Below are 21,038 nucleotides of genomic sequence, written 5' to 3' on the forward strand. Positions count from 1 at the left end.
CTGTCTGTCTTTTTTTCTTTGATTTTTTTCAGTAGTTGGGGACCTGGGGCCACTGCATCCTCCACCAGCACTCGTCACTGAGCTCCAGCCACAGCACTCTTTAGACTCTCTGCTTCGAGGCAGGGTCTCACTACAGGCTGACTGTGAACTCATTCTGGTCTAGACAGGCTTTGAACTTGTAATCCTTTTGCTTTGGTTTCTTGAGTAGTTGGAATTAGACGCATGCGCCTCCAGGCTCCAGTAGAAAAGTCCTTTGTTTGGAATTCCTAGCACTTAGGGGTGTTTGGTATCAGTGTTGATCAATCGCACAACTGCATTATGCTATGTTAGACATGTGTACGCCTCACTTGAGTCCACTGGACCCTCTCCAGACCTGTATCCTCGGCACCTTTGCTTGCTCTTTGCAAGGCTCTTCAGCAATGGCAGAACTGAGGTCACCTGTAACTAATGTCACACTACAAAGCCCAGGTGCTCTCCCAGTCTTCAGATGGACAAATGGAGGCATGCAGACTCTTCAGAGCTATGCACAGACTCAACAGGGACAGACTTGCCTCTGCTAGACCATCAGCAGACCCTTGGCCCCCCTTAACAGCTCTTCTCCCTGTTTGGTTTGCACCGGAGTCTCTCATTACTAAGTCATTTTCACCTGACATTTTGGCTCAGGGTTTAGATTGGAGACCCCATCTGAAGCAAGGGGCATCCACAGACCACCGAAGTGTTGCATCTAGAGGCAGAAGTAGATCTCCATTTCCTTTCGGCCAGGACTAGCCACACCATGGACCCTCACTGCCTGCCGGTTCTTCTCTGCGAATCTAGGATTCACCCTTTTGGAGGTCAAAGATGCTGGAACTGTGCATGTGCCTTTGTCCTAATAAGCTTTCTGTTGCCATGGCAAAACACTGACCAAAAGCCACATGGTTATAACCAAGGAAAGCCAGGACAGGACAGGAGCTGAAGGCAGGAAGCTGGAGGCAAGAACTGAAGCAGAGGCCGAGGGGGATGCAGCTTAGTGGTTGCTTCTAGGTTCCTGTTCAGTTACCACCTGTGAGCGTGTGCTGGCCCCTTCTACATTGATTAGTAATTAAGAAAAGACCTCTCAGACCTTCCCACAGACAAATCTGATGGAAGAAATTCCTCAACTGAGTCTACTCTTCCTAGGCGTGTCTAGTTTGCGTCAAGCTGTTGAAAGCTGTGACAGCTTTATGCCCCTCGATGTCTCCAGGCACAAAGTGCTGTTCAGTGACCCCATTACATGATAGGGTCAACGATGCAGCTCCTGGAGGAGGCAGCTGGGAGACACAGCTCTGAGTGGGAGGCTTTTCCACGAAATCAGTTGGTAATTTATTTTGCTTTCTGTCTTGCTCCTGTGGAAACATGCAGAGGTCAGAGGTCAATGCCAATTGTCTTCTCCAGTCACTCTCCACATAATGCTTTTGAAACAAGACCTCTTACTAAACCAGGCGCTCACTTTTGGGGGTAGACAGGCTGATCAGAAGGCTCCCGGGACCCCCTTGTTTCTACTCCCCTTTCCCTCCCCCAGTCCTAGGGTTATAGTGTATGTTGCCATGTTCAATGTATTTATGGAAACTTGGGATCCAAATTCACATCCTCAGGTTTGTGCAACAGACACCTTACCCACCAAGCTATTTCCCCAGCCCCTTGCTGCTATTTCCAAAGACAGGGAAAGAAATCCCTTGCATTGTAATTTAGAGTTTAAATAATATGACTACTTGTGAACAAACTAATTTAAAGCACCAATCACGTGACTGACCTTCTCTGGTTTAGAAGTACCCAGTAGCAGATGCTGTATCCCCAAGGGACGCAGCTCAGCTCCCATCCTCAGCGCATTGAACACAAACTGATAGCACTTTTAATTAAATGTGTGATGCAATTCGATAAACAGAAAGTTTCTGAGTAAAGAATCTAAATGCTCCTGGAAGAGTAAGGGCAGTTATGTTAGGGAAGTTTTCAAAAATGGAAATCTGTACTTACTCAGTTTAATACTGTCCACAGGGGTTGTTTTTGCTTTGCTGTGTTTTAATCATTAATACCCGTGTGAATGCTCAGGTTTGAGAGTCTTTTAAACTGGCGCTTGGTGTGAAAGAAACACGTTTGAGGCTCACTGTGTGTGCAGCTGGACTTGGGCTCACAGAACAAGCAGGCGAATCTGGAAAGATGCTTCCAGAGACTATAAAGAAAAGTTGGAATCTTAGTGAGGACATTTTCCAAAAGTCCATCTCAGAGAGGAGAGGAAGAGGGCCTCGCTTGTGATCAAACCTGACCATGGCCTCTGATGGTCAAGGTTACTCATATCTCAGTATCCTCAGGCTTTCATTTCTTAACAAAAATATGCTAACTCTGTTCTGGCAAGTAGATGTGAGGATTAGGGATAATCTCCTTACCATGTGTAGGATACTACTTATGTGGTATCTCCTCCTTCCCACTTCCTCTTTGCACTGCCTCCTCCTTCCTGCTCTTCCTCCTCCTACTTCTTTTCATTGCCATTATTACTGCCTTCTTCAAACTTTTCCACTTCTGGAGTCTGAGAAGTTATTGCACCGAGTTGGGCTCCTGCAACTACCCATGCAGGGTTCAGAGACTTCCCAGATAGAAGAGCGCTGTGTGTTCCTTCTCAGAGTCATGGAGTAGTGTGTGTGTGTGGAGGGGGGAGGGTCGGGGGAGGTGTGTCACAGTCTAGCAGGGAGGTCTCTCAACCAATCTTTCCTTTGCTGAAAGCCAAGTTTGTTGATCCCCCATCCAGAAACATAAGGTATATGCTACAGAAGTACCTTAGCCACTAAAGGGCTTACCTTGAAGTACACTAGGATCGGAATTTAATCCTCAGAACCCGTGTCACAAAGACCAGGTGTGGTGGAACATGCTTACTATCCCAGAGCTGGGGAGGGAACATGTTGTATGAGGCTACTTGTTTGTTCCCAGCTGCTCAGCCCTGAAATAATCACACAGAAACTATATTATTTGCAATAGCTGTTTGGTCAATAGCTTAAGCATATTTCTAGCTTGCTCTTATATCTTAAACTAACCCATTTCCATTAATCTGTGTATCACCACATGGCTGTGGCTTTCTGGGTAAAGGTCCATCTGGCATCTCTCTAGCAGGGCTACATGGCTTATCTTTGACTCTGCCTTCTTTCTCCTAGAATTCAGTTTAGTTTTTCTGCCTAGATTTATTTCTGTAAGCCACTGGCCAAAACAGATTTATTCATTAACCAATAAAAGCAACACACATACAAACAGATTCCCCACACCATTTTCCCTTTTCTGTTTAAATAAAAAGGAAGGTTTTAACTTTAACATAGTAAAATTACATATAACAAAACCGTTATCAAGCAAGAATTATAGTTACAATATTTGTATCTACTTTATCATTTATCATAACTAAGGAAAACTATAATTATAGCTATTTAGTCTTCAATTCCATCAAAGACCTCAGAAGGATATAACATTACCTAAGTAAACAGGAAGTACATTGTAAACAACTTCCAAAACTCTAGAATTGACAGAGATATCTCACTACCTGGACAGTCACCCAAAGCTCCTCTGTACTGTTGGGGCATCTATCTTTGGTTGGCCCTTGGGTCTCATTGACCTGCCTGAAGATTTCCTGGCTAGTGGAAATTCTGTCTCAACAAAGTTGGATGGACCCTGAGGAACCACACTGGACCTTGTTCTCTAACCTCAACATGTACCACACTCACAAACTGGTGTACCTGAACACACATGGCTCACCCTCTGAGGACCATGCTAGGACTAGAGATCCCAGTTACTAGATATTTCCAGTTTATAGACAAGCGAGGAACGCCTTCCCCAAGTCTATAGCTTTGGCTTTGTAAGGATACAGAGTGAAGAAATGTCCTGGTTAATTGCTGAGATTTATTTTGAAAATTGTATTTTTTAGCTCTGTGTCTATCTCCTTCATTGTAAATGCATACCATAGGTTCTTAACTTAGATGACCTTCAGAACTGTCCTCACACTGAATAGAGATGAAAGAAAATTAGGAAAAGATCCCATGTTCTCCATGCTGGAAGGAGACTGGCTAAAGCTATGCTGAGTGATGACAGTTACCATAAACAGCACACATGTGATCATTGTGGAACATGTAATATGATCTGCATGAATCTATTGAATTACATGCCATTCAAGCATGATATAGCTAATTCCCAAAGCTATGCATAACGTATAGATAAGAGAAACACTTTCAGTGGGCTTCATGGACTGCTCCAAACAACCCAGTTCCTAAGTGAGAGATGAGGAGCATCAGGAGCTGGGAGGGACTTTCCTGATCTGGACCCACTGCTCTGTGCTCCCACAGACATAGGAGGCTCTGTGCCACCCCTGCCTTCACTGAAGCTGCACCTGCTCCTTTCTGCTTGCAAGGGACCCTGGCTGGGAGGAAGTCTCTCACCAGAAATCTTTCCAGTAGGAAACATGGGTTCGTCCACAGTGCAGTTGAGAAAGATGAGCCACCATGACCCTTTTCAGATAGAAAGTCCTGACTCTCCAGTGAACCATAGAGTTTATGTGAAGGTTTGGGATCTTTAAACAATGACCTTTAAACTTTAAACAGTGAACCTATGGATGGATAGTAGTGATGGGTTCACAAAGTGAGTGTGTTTACTGCCAGTGAAAAACACATTTAAATCTTTTAAATGATATGTTCTTTGTTGTGTACCTTTTATTTCAACTTTGAAAGACACGAACACACTTTCAAATCCAGGAAAAATTGCATTGTGGCATCAGAGTGTGTTACATGTAGAAAGAATGCCCACCTCTAAGGTGTGTGTGTGTGTGTGCATGCGCGCGTGTGTGTGCACGCGCATGCATGAATGTGTACTGGTAGCAATGAAAAGTGTATAGTGAATCACTGTTTAAGAAATTGACAGTCTTTGATCTAGTGAGGAAGGTCTGAGTGATGATGTGGGCTGTTATTGCTGTATGAGGATGTGGGATTTAGGATTAGTCTGTCTTTGTGCAAATCAGAGGCAAAGGAGAAAATGCATCTTAGTGCTGCATATGTGCATTAGTCGAAGAGAGAAGTGGAAGGCTTTTAGTCAAACAGACCCTCTCCTATGTCCCTGGAGATTGGCAATGACTGATCCAACAACTAGATTTATGAGTGGTGCCATGAGGACTGTTACCCCACAGCCTGCAGCTGCTGTACAAGGCAGTCTGGGCTTCCACTTTCTCTTCTGGTGATGAGCAAGGTTGCTGTATGGTAGAGTGAGTACACAGAACCGTATGCTGCATGCACACACACGTGTGTTCATACAGTGCACATGTACACACATACCTATATACACATATGTACATATATGCATACACACATACAATATATGCCTACATGCATGCTCATACATGCATGTATGTGAATTTACACATTCCTGTTCACACATACACATGTATGCATGCACATTCATGCACACACATATACATATGTTTATCTCCACACACATGCGCATGGATACACATATGCTCTCTCCCTTCCCCTCTCCCTCCCCCTCTGTAAGGTGCAGCCAGGCAGGAGGCTCTAGTTTAGACAATGGATGGCCCCTTCTCCCAGGTCCAGTTATAGCTGCCAATTTTGCAGTAGCACAAGTCATTTCAACAAAATGATTTTCAACTGGAATTTCTAAATAACAATGGAAAGAAGTGTGAGTTTTAGAAGCAACACTAGTGCCTCCAGTTGATCTTGCTCTTGAGCAAGCTTGGCCACTGTCTCTAGCAGTTCTTGGTTTCGCAGAAAGCTCATGGTCTGCCAGTTGGAGAGATCCCTGGACTCTCATCCTAGCATTGGCACCTTTTCTGGGTATTCTTGCCATTTCAGGGTCCCCATGTCCTCCTTATATAGTCCATTTTTGAGACAATGTCTCCGTGTGTGGCCCTGGTTGGCCTTTAACTTGTGACCTTCTGCCTCAGACTGAGTACACCACCACGCCCAGCTTTTGCACAGGTCATATAACCCAAGTCTCAGTTTCCTTGTATACAGAATGGAGCTGTACAGTTAGCCTTGTATCTGAGCTTACATGAGGTTGCATGACCAATATTTTTAGAAGGTGGGAGCACACTGCTACCCCATGTGAGTCCTGGGAGATGCCAGTTATTACAAAGTAACTAAACTGGCAGAACACGGGTCCTAATGACTATTACCTTCTACTTTCATAGCTCTCAGTCTGCAGAAAATGATGATTGACCTCTCGTTTCTGCCCATAAGGAACAAAAAGTACTAAAGCATTGTTTCCAGTGCTTTCCTCTTTGCAGCAGTTTAGCAAATGTTATGTTATTTAGTCTTCAGAGACTCTGTAGGGGAGTGCTGAGGTGGTCCCTACTGCATGACCCCTGCCTCTGCTGCCTCTGGGAGCAGCTCTATTTCTAGGATTCAGGCTACACCAATTGACTTCTAATTGGGTTGAATATCCTGAAACATGACCTAAGTACATTATATGCACATAAAAAGTTCTAACAAAACTGGTAATTGTGTATAATTAATCTTATATTAATAAAATATTTTAAATATGTAAACATGGGGCTGGAGTGATTGCTCAGTCAGCTAGGTGCCTTGCAGGCATGAACACTCGAGTTTTTTCTCCCAGAACTCCATCCAGACCAGACTATTTGGAGAGTTCCAGGTTCAGTGAAAGACCCTGTCTCGAGAAACACAAGGTGGATTCGTCTTGAGGAATGATATTTAAGGTTGATCTCTACCCTTCACATACAGGCACACCTATGAGCAGCAGCACACACACGAACACAATGCTTACACACATGCACACACACACACACGCTTACACATACACACACGCAAACACACACAGAGCTATAGGCAGGTAGTACCAGTTAGTCAGTCAAGAAACAATCATGGAACATAGAAAACTTCCAAGCAAATCTGAGAATCCGATTTGTTTGGCTCACAACTTTCCCTGGGTCTGCCATGAGCCAGGCATTGTGGATGACAGCGGTTAAGATCCCACAGATACTGCCTGTGTGAATGGCCGAGAGTATGGAAAACGGACGAGTGACAGTACACAGCCATTTTCTGGAGATAAGAGCAAGAGGTGACTGGTAGTAACCACAGAAAGGAAAAACTCATCATAAAACAGGTAAGTGAATTTGGAAAAAGTAGGTCCTGAACTCTACCCTCGGCATATCTTGGTGCCAAATGTATGCCTAACATGACCTAGCCTCAGAAAATGTTCATTGAACCACAGACCATGTTGTGTGCTTGGTGCTGGGCAACAGTATAGGAAGCAGAAATGAAAGCACAAGTCAGATGCTATCTCTACCTTCCTGGTGATCACAGACCCACAGGAGATGGGATTAAGGCTGTAAAGGGTCTTCTCACTATTCTGTACTGCTGCATCCTGAACCTCTGTCACTGTGCGAATGCTCACTGGTTTCTTCTCTCTCTTCTTTTCATCCCTCCCTCCCCTAACCTCCCCACTCCAGTTTCAGAGACCTCATGACTATTCCCCGCCTTTCCGATTTGGGACAGTACCGAATGGGAGTACAGAGAGGAACATCCGTAACAACTACCCCTATATGCACCAGTACATGACCAAATTCAACCAGAGGGGAGTAGAGGACGCCTTGGTCAGCTTGAAAACAGGGTAAGGACAATGGCTCCTTCTTCTCGGCAGGCATCAGTGCTTAAACGTGACAGCAACAGACTCTGCATGCCTTGGCGCTTATCTGTGAGACTGCCTGTTTTCTGGAGGGGTCCTGCAGGCTCGAGGTCCTCCAGCAGAGGAGTGTTTGTGTTAATCTGATGAGCATCATGGGCTGCCTGTTAAAAGGAAGCAGCCCACAAAGTGTGGAAATGTGAAAGCCCAGGGGGGTCTGTAAGCTGGTAAAGAAGTTGGTCCAACTCCATGGGATATTTTAGCCAAGTAGAAAGACCTAAAAAGGTTGAGAGTTTAAGGAAGTAAAACTAGATTTCCATTAGGTTATTTGGGGAGGGTGGAACACCGCTAACAGCTTGACAGTGCAATATTGATGAAGGTGGCTGGGGATGAGGCTCAGAGGCAAAGTCTGTGTCTGGAATGCAGACGTTCTAAATTTCATTCTAGATACACTGAACAAAGGCGTGAAGGAGAAAGGAGAGAGATAAGAGCTCAAATCTTTTCTAAAAACACAGCCAGTGTTCTTGTCTACCTATTGACATGGTGGAATAGAGCTGTATTAGTCAGGAGTCTCTAGAGGAACAGAACTGATAGAATGTGTGTGTGTGCTTGAGTATAAAGGTATAAAGGGGGTTTATTAGAATGGCTTACAGGCTGTTATCCAATTAGTCCAACAATGTCTATCAATGGAAGGTCCAATAATACAGTAGTTGTTCAGTTCATGAGGTTGGATTTCTCAGCTGATCTTCCATATACGTCTGCCATCAAGAGCAAGCAGGCAGAGAGCACACCTTCTTCATCCACGCATGTTCTTTATACAGGCTGACAGCAGAAGGGTAGCCCAGATTAAAGATGTATCTTTCCATGTCGAAAGATCTGAATTAAAAGTGGGTCTTCCCACTTAAAATGATTTAATTAAGAAGTAAAATCCTCGCGGGCATATCCAGCCAATTGGGTTTTAATTAATTCCAGATGTAGTCAAGTTGTTAACCAAGAATAGCCATCACTAATCCATGCCTTGTCAACTTGATACCCAATCATATCTCCTCTGGTATACCTTCATCTACAAATGAAAATAATAACTAGGTCATAATTACACCTAATATAACTATCACTAGTACAGCTGTAAGCACATTGTAAATTTTAGAGTAGGTGGTAATGTCCCTTGAGGGACATTCTTTTAACACTAAAACTCAAATATGATAATCACTGATATTGTCTTAATTGATGTTATATTACATGATAAATATAATGAGGAAAAACATGAATATCTGTAAAAACACATTCTAACCAACTACGACCGAGACAGTTATGCCAACTGTTGTCCTCATTTCTGCAGCTGGTCACGTCGCCTTAGCTGGTGTTCATAACTCCCTTCTTCTACTACCCACTCTGTACTTTCTTTTACCCCCAGCAAGCCCTTCAGAACATCTTGGCTCTTTTCCTGGAGGAGTGAACCATACTTTCATTCCTCCTGGGGCTGTGCCGTTTGTCATCCTGCCTGGATTAGGCTGCTATAGTTCCCCATTAACTTTAATCACAAGACATGGGAGCACCAAGAGACACCCTAAAGGATCTCCTGCACTCCAGACATAATCTTGCTTACCTCCCTTGTAGAGAAGCAATCCCATTTCCCCATGGTAATCTAGATCAGTCACCTTTGCTAGCACTGTTATTCCTTCCTTTGCCTGTTAGCTTAAGGGCATCAGAACCCAGCGTGGCCATGGGGAAATCTGAGCTTCCAGTTCAATGAATGTTTGCTCTGTCTTCTGGCTTGAGTGCTCCCTGCTCTGAAACCAAAACTTTTAGGCCAGCAGAACTTAAGGTCTCAGGAACAGAAAGCAGTTTTACCAGTAAGTCACTAGGGGTAATAGTGAACAGAACTATGCACTTTTCTACCCCTTGATTCCTGGACCCATGGATCCTGGCTATGGGAGAACCCATAACATACATATATTGGATGTTGATTCGAGGCATATACTGCCTTTCAGAAAGCACCGCTCCAGCCCTCCAGACTGCTGCCACCTAATTGGCTCTTTAATCTGTCTTCAAAGGGCTATTTTATCTTTCTATCAGGCAAGATGTTTCAGGATAGTGGAGAAGTAAGATAGTAAGACCAGTGCAATTCATGATCATGGACCCATTGTCATACTTCTCTGGCTGTAATGTGAGTTACTTGGTAAGAAGCAATACTGTGTAGAGCTCTATAAATCAGTGGTTGGTAGTTTTGGCAGAGAAGCATTACTTGCAGGAAAGGCAACTCCATAACTAGAGTAAGTATCTACTCCAGTAAGGACAAAGCGTTGTCCTGTCCACAGAGGAAATGGTCCCATGTAGTCAACCTGCCACCAGACCACTGGCTGGCCACCTAGGGAATGGCGCCATATCTGGGGCTCAGCCTCTACTGTTGGTAGATCTGGCAGTCAGCAGCAGCTGTAGTCAGAGCAGCCTGGGTGAGTGGAACTCTATGTTGTGGAGCCCATGTAGAGCCCCCATCTGCGACACCATGGCCACTTTGTGGGTCCATTGGGCAATGACAGGGATGGTTGGGGAGAGAGGCTGACGGCTCACAGAATGGGTCATCCTATCTGCTTTAGTACTGAGCTCTTGCTCTGCTGGTCACCTTTGGTGAACATTTACATGGGACACAGGTATCTTCACATCCTTTGCCCATTTGCAGAGATCTATCCATGTACTTCTTCCCCAGATGTCTTTCTCACCAATTTTCTACATTCTGACCATCTGGCCGATGAGTCAGTGAACAATTTCATATCTGGCCATTTCTCCTTCCAAAAAAAAAAAAAAAGAAAACAGTATGTCATGTGTACTGCCTGAGGTTCAGCCCACTGTGAAGATTTCCCATCATCAATGTCTTTTAGGGTTGTCCCAGAAAGAGACTGTAATTCTACAGTTTTCCAATTCTGGGTGATGCCTACATAACATGCAGAACCATATGTAAGCCAGGTCCTTAGTCTTCCCTTCCTCAGCCAGCTGATCATAGGACCATACTGATCATCTGACTATGCAGTTACTAGTGCATGCTGGGTCATCCACGCCATGGTAATTTCTGCAACTTCTTCACATAACTTGTTCATGCCTTCAGGGTCTGCCTGGGCCCAGTCACTCACATCTATACCACTTCCATTGGGTAATAGATTGCTGCTGTGAATATCCAACTTTATGACTTTGTGGGTCAGATAACACCCGGCTCATGATAGGCAGCTCAGCTCAGGTAACTTGATGACACATGGTCAGATATTCATTTTCCTCCAAGGCTCAATATCAGGCCAAGATCTGTCTTTCAAAGGGAGAATAGTTGTCTGCAGATGAAGGTAGAGCCTTGATCCAAAATCCCAAAGGTCTCTTCTGTGATCCACCTATAGGAATGGCAAACAGCATCTCTATCCGACATAGACACTCCGTTTATCACTCCGTTTACTATTGGCTCTGCTGGATCGTATGGTCCAAATATGGAGCAGCCTGCAGTTCAGCCTAGACCTGTTGAAGAGCCTTCTTCTGTTCCAGGTGCCACTCAGACTGTAATAGTCCCCACTTCATGCATTAGGAAACTAATGTGAGAATTCTGCCAACTTCTATGAATATCTTTCTCAATTATACATTGTGGGACTGGGGAAATAACCACAGGGTGATTTTGGAAACTCACTGTGCCTTCTGTGAGTTGGACTTCAGCCCACCCTCCTGATCTTACTTTAGTTGAGGGTCACAATATTTCTTGGGGTCTTCCAGAACCAGTGCCAATTCAGAGTTAATATTCAACAGACCCCAGAAAGCCTCTTGTTTCCTTTCCTCTAATTCTCAGTTCCCCTTGTAAAAGGCCATGCGTCCCTCTGGGGCAGGACTGGAGGAAGGCTAACAGTAAAACGTTTAGGTATTTTAGCAAGGTCTTCCTCAGGGAAACCTGGGTATCTTTTACTCAAGAGGTTCTGGATTTACAAACTGGCTCTTGTCTGGAAATGGATTCACAGGCTGAGATCCCCTTTGCCATGATCCAGTGAAGCCTTTCTTTCGTTTGTTTGAGAATTTTTCCACTTATGCAGATGAAACAAAAATTTAGTAGACTTCTCATAGTGTTATTTTATTTGTATTTTAATAAATAAAGCTTGCCTGAAATTTAGAGAGTAAAACAACTGCACTGATCAGCCTTACAGACCAGGCAATGGTGACACACCCCTTTAGTCCCTGTAGTCACACTAGTTTGCCATAGAGACCTGGTGGTATTGGTGCACACCTTCAATCCCCGCACTAGAGAAGAATATAAGACAGGAGGACATAGCTCTCACACACTGTCTCATTCTGAGATTCCTGGAGGCAGGATCACCATTTCAGACTGAGGTAGAGGTAAGAGCCAGTGGCTGGCTGTTTTCCTTTTCTAACCTTCAGGTTGAACCCCAATTTCTGTCTCTGGGTTTCTACTAATCATGCTACCACTTCTTATCTATTTCATGCCTAGAAACACCATAATTGATTACCCGGTGGTTCTCAAACCTGTGGGTTACAACCTCTTTGGGGTTAATGATCTTTTCACAGGGGTCACCTAAGACTATATGCATATCACATATTGCATTATGATTTATAATAGTAACAAAATTTCAGTTATGAAGTAGCAATAAGAACAATTTTATGGCTGTGGATCACCACAGCATGAGGAACTGATTAAGGGGTCATAGCATTAGGAAGGTTGAGAACCTCTGGATTAGGGAGTACCAAAGGTCCATACACATCATGCCCTCACAAAATCACTCTGTGGATGCTGACCATTATGAACATCTGTTTAACTGTGATAATTATAATCACTTTGCTTTATGTAATGTAGTGCTGCCACCTCACCCCTCTGCCTCAGAGCCCAAGCCCCTTGCATTTAATTCATCAACCTGAGCAGCAGCATCTCCAACCCTAAGGTCTGGCACAAGAAAAAGAGAGACAACAAAGCTCTTCAAATGTGCGGGTGCCTCTCTCACCATTTTGTGTCTTTAGGATTAGTGAAGGGCTGGGTTTCCCATTGCGGAGGGTTAGGTTTTACACAGTGTACCTACTCTAGCATTGCAATGTCCCCGAACATTCAAAATCCCTTCAGCAATACCGAGTCAAGGGATGTCAGGCATCTCCAACTTTCTTCAGTATGCCACTTTTGGACAAATGCTTCAAGCAACCATTCAAACAAGCTCTTGACACCTTTGTTAAGTGTTCAAACTTCCATATTAAACCTAGAATCTCCACCCAGTGGGTCCATGTCAATAAACTCAGCCTGATCTAGTTTCATGTTCCTCCCACCATTATCCCATGCTCTTAAAATCCGTTCCCATACTTGTTGCCCAGACTTCCGATTGAATGAATTAGCAAACTCATTAAGCTCTTGAGTAGTGTAGTGCATCTCCCTATGTACAGCACTTTCTACCTCCGCTCTACGAACCTGCTTTGTCTCAAGTCTGGTTATCGGTCTAGAGGCAACTATTGGTGGGTCTGAGGAACATCAGTATTGTCTTGCCTATCATCCTCTTCTGGTACCAAAATCTGTATTAGTCAGTATTTTCTAGAGAAACTGAACTGATAGAGAATATATATCATGTATTATAGAAGGGATTTATTAGAATGGCTTATAGGTCGTGGTCCAGCTGGTCCCACAATGTCTGTTTACTAGTAGAAAGTCCAAGAATTCAGTAGTTGCTCAGTCCATGAGGCTGGATGTCTCATCTGGTCTTCAGTAGACACCAGAACTCCAAAGAAGTTGGGTCTGATGTCAGTGAATAGACTTGCCAGAGATAGTGTGCAGGCTGAGAGCAAGCTTCCTTCTTCCATGTCCTTATATAGGCTGCTAGCAGAAGGTGTGAACCAGATTTAAGATGGATTTTCCCAATTCAAAAGGTCTGGATTAAAAGTGGGTCTTCCCACATTTACAAACAAACAAACAAATAAACAAACAAACAAAGAAAACCTCAGACAGACAGTGGTAGTTCAGGCCTTTAGTCCCAGAACTAGGGAGGCAAGGATAGGTGGATCTCTGTGAGTTTGAGGCCAGTCTGGTCCACAGAGTGATTTCCAGGACAGACTCCAAGGCTACAGAGAGAAAACCTGTCTTAAGAAAGAGGAAGAAACCCTCACAGGTGTGCCCAGTCGCTTCTAGATGTAGTCAAGTTGACAACCAAGAATAATTGTTACAACCCCCATATGACAAAAGGCAGTGTACAACTTGGGAGTGGAGACAGGTGGATTCCCTGGGCTCCCTGGCCAGTCACTCAAGACAAAGCAGCAGGCTCTAGGTTCAGTGAAAAACACCATTTCAATAAATAATCTGGAGATCAGCAGAAGAGGATACCAGGAGACATCCTCTGGAGTACACACATGTACTCATGTGTGCGTCTGCACATAATACAAGTGTACATACAGACACACAGAAAAGTCCGGGGATGCCTGGCTTTGATTCACAAGATCCTGTGTTTAAAATAAAAGACAGATGTGGTGGTATTTCTTTGAAATCCCAGTGCAGGAGTGGGTGGTGATGGTAGAGACAGGAGAATCCCTGGTTAGTCAGCCTCGTCCAGTCCGTGGATCTGAGACCAGTGAGAGGCCCAGTCTCAACACATAAGCTGGGGAACACGTGAGGAAGAATCTGGCACTGACCACATGTATGTGACACATAGGAACGCACCCGTTTTAAGGTTCTATACACAAGAGAAGTAAAAATAACACAGTCAGAGACAGTCACTGCTTCTCCACACTATCGGCTCGGTGATTTCTGTGCATGTCATGACCTTTATTTAATCAACCTGATCTTATACTTAAAGTAGAAATAATCCTAAGACCTAAGGCACAAGAATTCAGTGGCAAATAAGATGGTGGGGTGCGCTAGAGAGACAGTTTGGGTAGCACCTGGCACAAGATGGCCCTTAATTGCTATTGTTGTCATTTGTTGCAAAGGTTAAACTCCATTTGTGGATCTTCAAAAGGGCAGGGATGTGTGGAATACAATTTAGGAGGATTCCATTAAAATGATTTCATTTTAAATGAAGGAGTTGTATAATGAGAACATTTTTGATTATCTAGAAAATTAGCTTTGGTGGGGATCTCAGTCATCTGGGGTTTCTGAGCCTGAACACGTGACTATAGCTGCACTCTCCCGACAGCTCAGCAGCTGCTTCCTCTTGCCTCTTACTTTTTGGGGGACTGAGAAACCCCTCTGCACTATCAATCAACCCAGATTGATGCACAATTCTTCAGGAATTTAATCTGATAGCATTTCCCCTAATAACCCTGTGTTTGGAATTTTGTGTATTAGCGTGGACAGGAAGAACATTTTTCAATAGTTAAGTTCATGACTTATCCAAAACTCACCCGTGATTCGTGACTTATTCCAGCTTGCCATGGCTTGTTCCTGCTTGGAATGCTTTTTTAAGTTTTTAAATGCACGACAAAACCACAAAAAAAACTGCTAATAAATAAATTGGGATGGCTCTGTGCTCCTTCATGCTGTGGGCTGATGGTGCCCAGCAGGTAGTCACCCGTGCCATCTTTAGCAGTGTCTTCCCCAATCCCTGTCACCTCCAAAGCTGAAGGTTGGTTCCTTCTATTTGAACCTAAAAATAAAATGGCATCTTTTGCTCCATTTTTTTGTCTGTCTTATTTAGCACAGAATTCTGATTGTGTGAGATTGTTGCATCGAATCCTAGGTCTTACTTCTCATCACCGTGTAGATTTTCATGGTTGGCACACTTCACAAGTTTATCCCTCTCAATCCTGGTGAATGTGTGAGACCCATCCTGCTGGAGCATTATGGGTACCTTTCTAAAGAGACCACCTACGTATCTCTTTTTGTACATTTAAGATGGGAATTGTAGGGACATGTAGGTGTATGTATTTAACTTCAGAAGATACCATAAAAAGTTTTTTTTTTTTGGTTTTTTTTTTTTTTTTTTTTGACTTTAAACTTAGTCATGGTACGGGTCTCTATCTTTTCACTTATCTCTATTGTTGCTTCAGACAGACCATGAACACAGTGTAGGTGACATGCTTGAGGACTGACTAGCTCCCTGTCATCCCTTTGCCACCCAGAGCTCAAAATGGCTTATTTTCTTTCACTTTAAAAAAGTATGCAATGCAAAAGGGGAAGGGAATTACAGAAACAGAAAACAGCCAAGGCTCTAAGTTGTACAAATTGTTTTCTGAAAGCCATTTAATAATTATGACATCCATCTTGGAAAACTTGGGCAAATGGTGGTTAGCTGTGTATTCTATTTCCCAGGTAGGAGCCACTTTGGGCTGTTATTTCGAAGTAGAAGCAAGAGTTAAAAGGATATGAATTATTCTTTAGGTGACAGCTGTATTTTAGGTTATTGGGGTTGAGAATAAGTTAGGGCTCCATCCTGGAGATTTAGGCTTAATTGGGGTTAATGCTGGCAGAAAATAGCATGTGTTCTTTTTTTTTGTTTGTTTGTTTGTTTTGATTTTTCGAGATAGGGTTTCTCCGTAGCTTTTGGTTCCTGTCCTGGAACTAGCTCTTGTAGACCAGGCTGGCCTCGAACTCACAGAGATCCACCTACCTCTGCCTTCCTATTACTGGGATTAAAGGCGTGCGCCACCACCGCCCGGCTATAGCATGTGTTTTTTAAACAAACTTCATGGTTAATTATTTGAGTAAATTAAGGTTTGAGTAGATAATACATCAGTATTGTTCAAAAATTAAGAAAAACAAAACAAAAACCATAGTACCTGGGTCTGGTGTTGCAGGATTATCAGTCCAGCTATGCAAAAATCCTCAACAGAAAGAACATAAATCCAGGTCTGCCCAGCTTATAAAATGAGTTCAAGACCACAGTCGGCAAGTCAGGGATGCCTTGTCTCCAGATAAAACATGAAAGCTGGAGGGGTGGGCATATAGCTCAGTGGTAGAGTGCATGACCAGGCATAATCCCCAGTATCACCTAAGACACCACACGGCAGGCGAACACTTAGGTTCTCCTTTTATGGTCTTCTTCACTCCATAGAAGTGAAGAGAGTATACCCTCTCTCCATAGCAACCAGGAACATTTGCTTCAGCATTTACCCCCTGGCAAATTCAGGTTGTTCTGTGTCAGTGTACAGGGTTTCATTTGTAAATGAGCCATGCTGTATTTATCCAATACCTGATTAGTAGACTGTTAGGTTGTCTCCAATATTTTGCTTTTGCAAATGATAGCACAACGGAGACGACCCACACATGTCTCATGTAATATAAAATTAATTTATTGAAATAGTTGGTCAAGGATTAAATATAATTGTAACTTTGGCAGATGTTGACAAATTTCTTTTCAAAGAAAATGGATATTTACCCTGTAAGAGAGAGTTTATTTCTCCAGGGTTGATACCAATAGAGTTCCCAGTTGACCTTTTAAACAGTTTCTACTAAATACAGTTTGCACCGACATATATTTTAATTTGGACTTTTTTATTATCAGTGAGTTGTAACATTATTTTGTATAGAACTAAAAGTCATCATAAATTCCTGTTTTTGAAAGGGAAGTTTTTAACCAGTACATTTTTATCCTATTGAAGATATTTTTCCCATGTATATTTTAATTTTGCTGTCAAATATATAATTTGTGTAGACAGAATATCTGTACCACCTGGTCCTACAGCTTTTCAGTCCCAAAGAAACACACAGAGATTTATAACAATAATAAAATGTTTGGCCTATTAACTCAGGATTATTATTAACTAGCTCTTACAACTTACATTAACCCATAATTCGTGTCTATGTTAGCCACCTGACTTGGTTCCTTTTCTCAGTTTGGCATTCTCATCTTACTTTCTCTGCATCTGACTGGTGACTGACTCTGCCTTTCCTCTTCTCAGAATTCTCTTAGTCTGGTTTTCTCACTTACACTTCCTGCCTAGCTACTGACCAATCAGCATTTTTTTTAAAATCAATATGAGTGACATATCTTTACAGTGTAAAAGAGCATTTCCCATGGAAACTATGGCTTTCAACTTTTGAGTTATAACTCAAAAATCTTTACCTTAAATTTACAGAATAATTCTCTCCCGTTAGTATACTTTATTATTTACTTATGTGTTTATTTTTTTGAGATCTCACTATGTTGCCCAAGCAAGACTCATAGACTCTTTCCCAGGTGCTAAAATTGCAGGTATGGGTACCACCCTTGACTTGCACTCTTATCTAGACAGGATCTCATGTCTTCCAGGCTGATCTTTAGCTCTCTGTGTAACTGAATACAATCTTGAACTTCTGATCTTGCTTCTACGTCACAGTGCTGAGTAACCAGGCACACATCACCACTCTAGTTTATCAGTGATCAAACCTAGGACCTAAAGCATGTTAAATGAGCACACTACCGACTGAGCCACATCCTCATCCCCTCGCTTGCACACGACCAACTGAGCCACATCTCCAATACCTGGCTTGCACACTACTGACTGAGCCATATCCCCAGCTCCTAGCTTGCACACTACCAACTCAGTCACATCCTCAGCCCCTGGCTGGCACACTATTAACTCAGCCACATTCTCAGCCCCTGACCTGCACACAACCAACTAAGCCACATCTTCAATCCCTGGCTTGCACACTACCGACTGAGCCACATCCTTAGTTCCTGGCTTGCACACTACCAACTGAGCCACATCTTCAATCCCTGGCTTGTACACTACCAACTGAGCCACATCCTTAGCTCCTTGGCTTGCACACTACCAACTGAGTCACATCCTCAGACCCTGGTGTGCACACTACCAATTGAGCCACATCCTCAGCCCTTGGCTTGCACTTTCAATTATTTAGGATTTTTCTTGGGGTATGCTATGAGAGCTGACTCCAACCCCTCAGATAGTGAGCTGCTGTCCCAGAACGGCCCCGAGTCCCCTTGTGCATCTTTTGTTTCTATATCCACACCCTCCCCTTCTGTCTTCTAAACATCAGCTCTGTCATAGCTAGAGACCCTTTTCCTCCCTTTCATAACTTGGTTCTTAAATTTTGTCACTATTACATATATTAGTGTCTGATGATGATAGCCACTGCCCTGCTGCATCTCCCTGGAAGATAGGCACCCCATCTATCCTTGAATTGCCGAGATTTATGACATCTCTGTTGTATCGCCCTCAGCACCCAGGGATTCAACAGACACTGCTCAGCTGTTGCCTCCTGTCCCTGGCTCTATGGGTCTCAGTAGCATCTCCAGAACAGGAAACAAGTTCCATAAGCACAGCCAGGAAGTACTGGCCGTTGTTTCCCAAGAAGGCTTTGTCCATCTAGTAGCTTCAGCTTGGGTGTGGTGCCCTACTTTGAGTCCCGGCTCTACCATCATCCAGCCACGGCTTTGAACAAGCCATGCCATCTCTTAGTCTCACTGTCTCCACTTAAAAACTGGTGCTGGCTACTTGATCTCTGAAATAAACCTGAGATTCTTTTATTTGCATCAGCCACATTTGCAACGAGAACTCAGACAGATCACATAAAAATCAGGATAAAAATCAGGAAAGATTAAGGTAAAGAATTCTAACTCTAGTGTTCCCCAGCCTTGCAGGTGAGCCAAAAGTACACGAGTCACATGATGATTTGTTCAAATGCAGATTCCTTGGTCTTGTGGGGGCATTCTATGTATCTACGGAGAACCCTCATTTTGATGATCATCCTTCACCAGGTGATAGTGGTTTTGAGGCATGAGAGGATTTCAGAACAGCGACTTTTAAGGAGTCTCATAAATACATTGCACAGAGACAGTTTCATAAAGAGTAGACAAACCAAATGCTTATCTTCAGAATGATCCAAGGCTGGAAGAAAAGCAGATGGGGAGAAAAATTTTAAAAAATCTGTTTCTCTGTATATTTGGATTTGTAATATACAAAAGTAAAAATGTTATTAACTAAAGCCACAGGGAAAAATAGGATTTAGTGTGTAAATACTGAGGTCAGAATGATCTCAGAGATGAGTTATGGAAAAGGAGCTGTGAGTGACCCCACGTTTATAAACTAAGCTCGTCAAACAAAACCGTGGCGTATGACCAGATACATACAGGAAGAATCTGGGAACTCACAGGTTATTTTGACTAGGATTTAAGAGCTTATACTCTCAAGGAAATAGGGTGTGGAAGAACTGCCCACATCCTGGAAGACAGGAAGCAGAGTAGAGTAGAAACAGGAAAAGATGACATACTTCCTCCAGTCAAGCCTGGCTTTTCTGTAGGTTCACCCATTCCCAATAGCCTATTCAAACCATTCATGAGGACTGAGTGCTGGTGATCCCATCGTGTCTGGACACCCGCTCATTGGCCTTCCCAGGGCTGTGCCTCATGAACCTAGGTACATCCTAGTCCAGTCATGTTGATGATCAGAACCATCCACCACAGTAGCCTAAATCTAAGTCAGCAAGGATGAGAACAGAAAGAGCTCAGAATGCCAGGTAAAGCAGGGTCCCAGGGGGAAGGACTGGGAATAAGCCATTTAGGTGGTTTATGATAATCAGATTTTGAGAATATCTGCTCTAGAAGATAAGACAGAGGATGAGTGGGGAAGAGGCAGTTAGGTTTACAAATGCGGTGTTATTCACCCAGTGTTGGCAAGGGGCAAACTGTAAAGCTCCTATACCAGATAGAAGTGAAATGTGGTCCCCAGGACTCTAGAGAGCCAGTAGTTCAAGACACAGTAGAATAATTGGCGCTTTTATTTTAGTTAATTTTCATGTGCAGTTGTTGTACATTGATATAAAAGTTCAACCTTTTCTTCCGCCTTCCCTTCTTTTAAAAGTTTCGTATTTTATTAGCATACACTATTCCTACAAATGCATGAGTTTCGTTATGACATTTCCATCCATGGGCAAATGGAAACCTGTAGTCACACATTTCCTAAGCAGCTGAACTCTACAGCCTCATACTCGACTCTCCAGCTTCCTATCTGATTTCTGTCCCAGCCCAACACCATAGACAGACGAAGCTCACTGTCTTCCTTTATATGCAGTAAAGTGAAGAGGGAGAATTATCTTTTCTTTTGATTTTTTTTATTGTGACAAAGTTAACCTAAAAATTGGCACCTTAGTTGTTTTCAGTGCAGCAGGTCAGTGATGTCAACTGCATTCACGACATGGCACATGTCCTGGGCCACTCTGCTGCTGTGACTAAACTCTCCCCCAAAAGCAACTTAGGGGAGGAAAGGGCTTGTTTGGCTCATCCTTCATCCTTCAAGGTCACGATTCATCACTGAAGAAAGTTGGAGCGTGTGCAGGTGCACATGTGTATATACTTCCATGTGGAAGCCCGAGAACATCCTCAGACATCACTCCTCCCTAGGTAGCATCCTTCTTGTTTTTGAGACCTGGTCTCTCACTTGGGCTTAGCCGACTCAGCTAATCAGACTGGCCTATGAGCCCCAGAGATTCTCCTGTCCTGGTGTCCTCAGCATTC

At 43.4% G+C, this 21,038-nt stretch overlaps 1 protein-coding gene across 1 annotated transcript in view; it reads left to right on the top strand.

The window, feature by feature from the left end:
• Positions 1 to 21,038, top strand: part of Grin2a (glutamate ionotropic receptor NMDA type subunit 2A) — a 421,718-nt gene that overhangs the window by 333,872 nt on the left and 66,808 nt on the right. Inside the window, exon 11 of the mRNA XM_057773629.1 lies at positions 7,466 to 7,626. Within this exon, the coding sequence (XP_057629612.1) occupies positions 7,466 to 7,626 (161 nt within the window). The remainder of the gene's footprint in view (positions 1 to 7,465; positions 7,627 to 21,038) is intronic.

Source organism: Chionomys nivalis, chromosome 7, assembly GCF_950005125.1.
Source record: "Chionomys nivalis chromosome 7, mChiNiv1.1, whole genome shotgun sequence".
NCBI lineage: Eukaryota > Metazoa > Chordata > Mammalia > Rodentia > Cricetidae > Chionomys > Chionomys nivalis.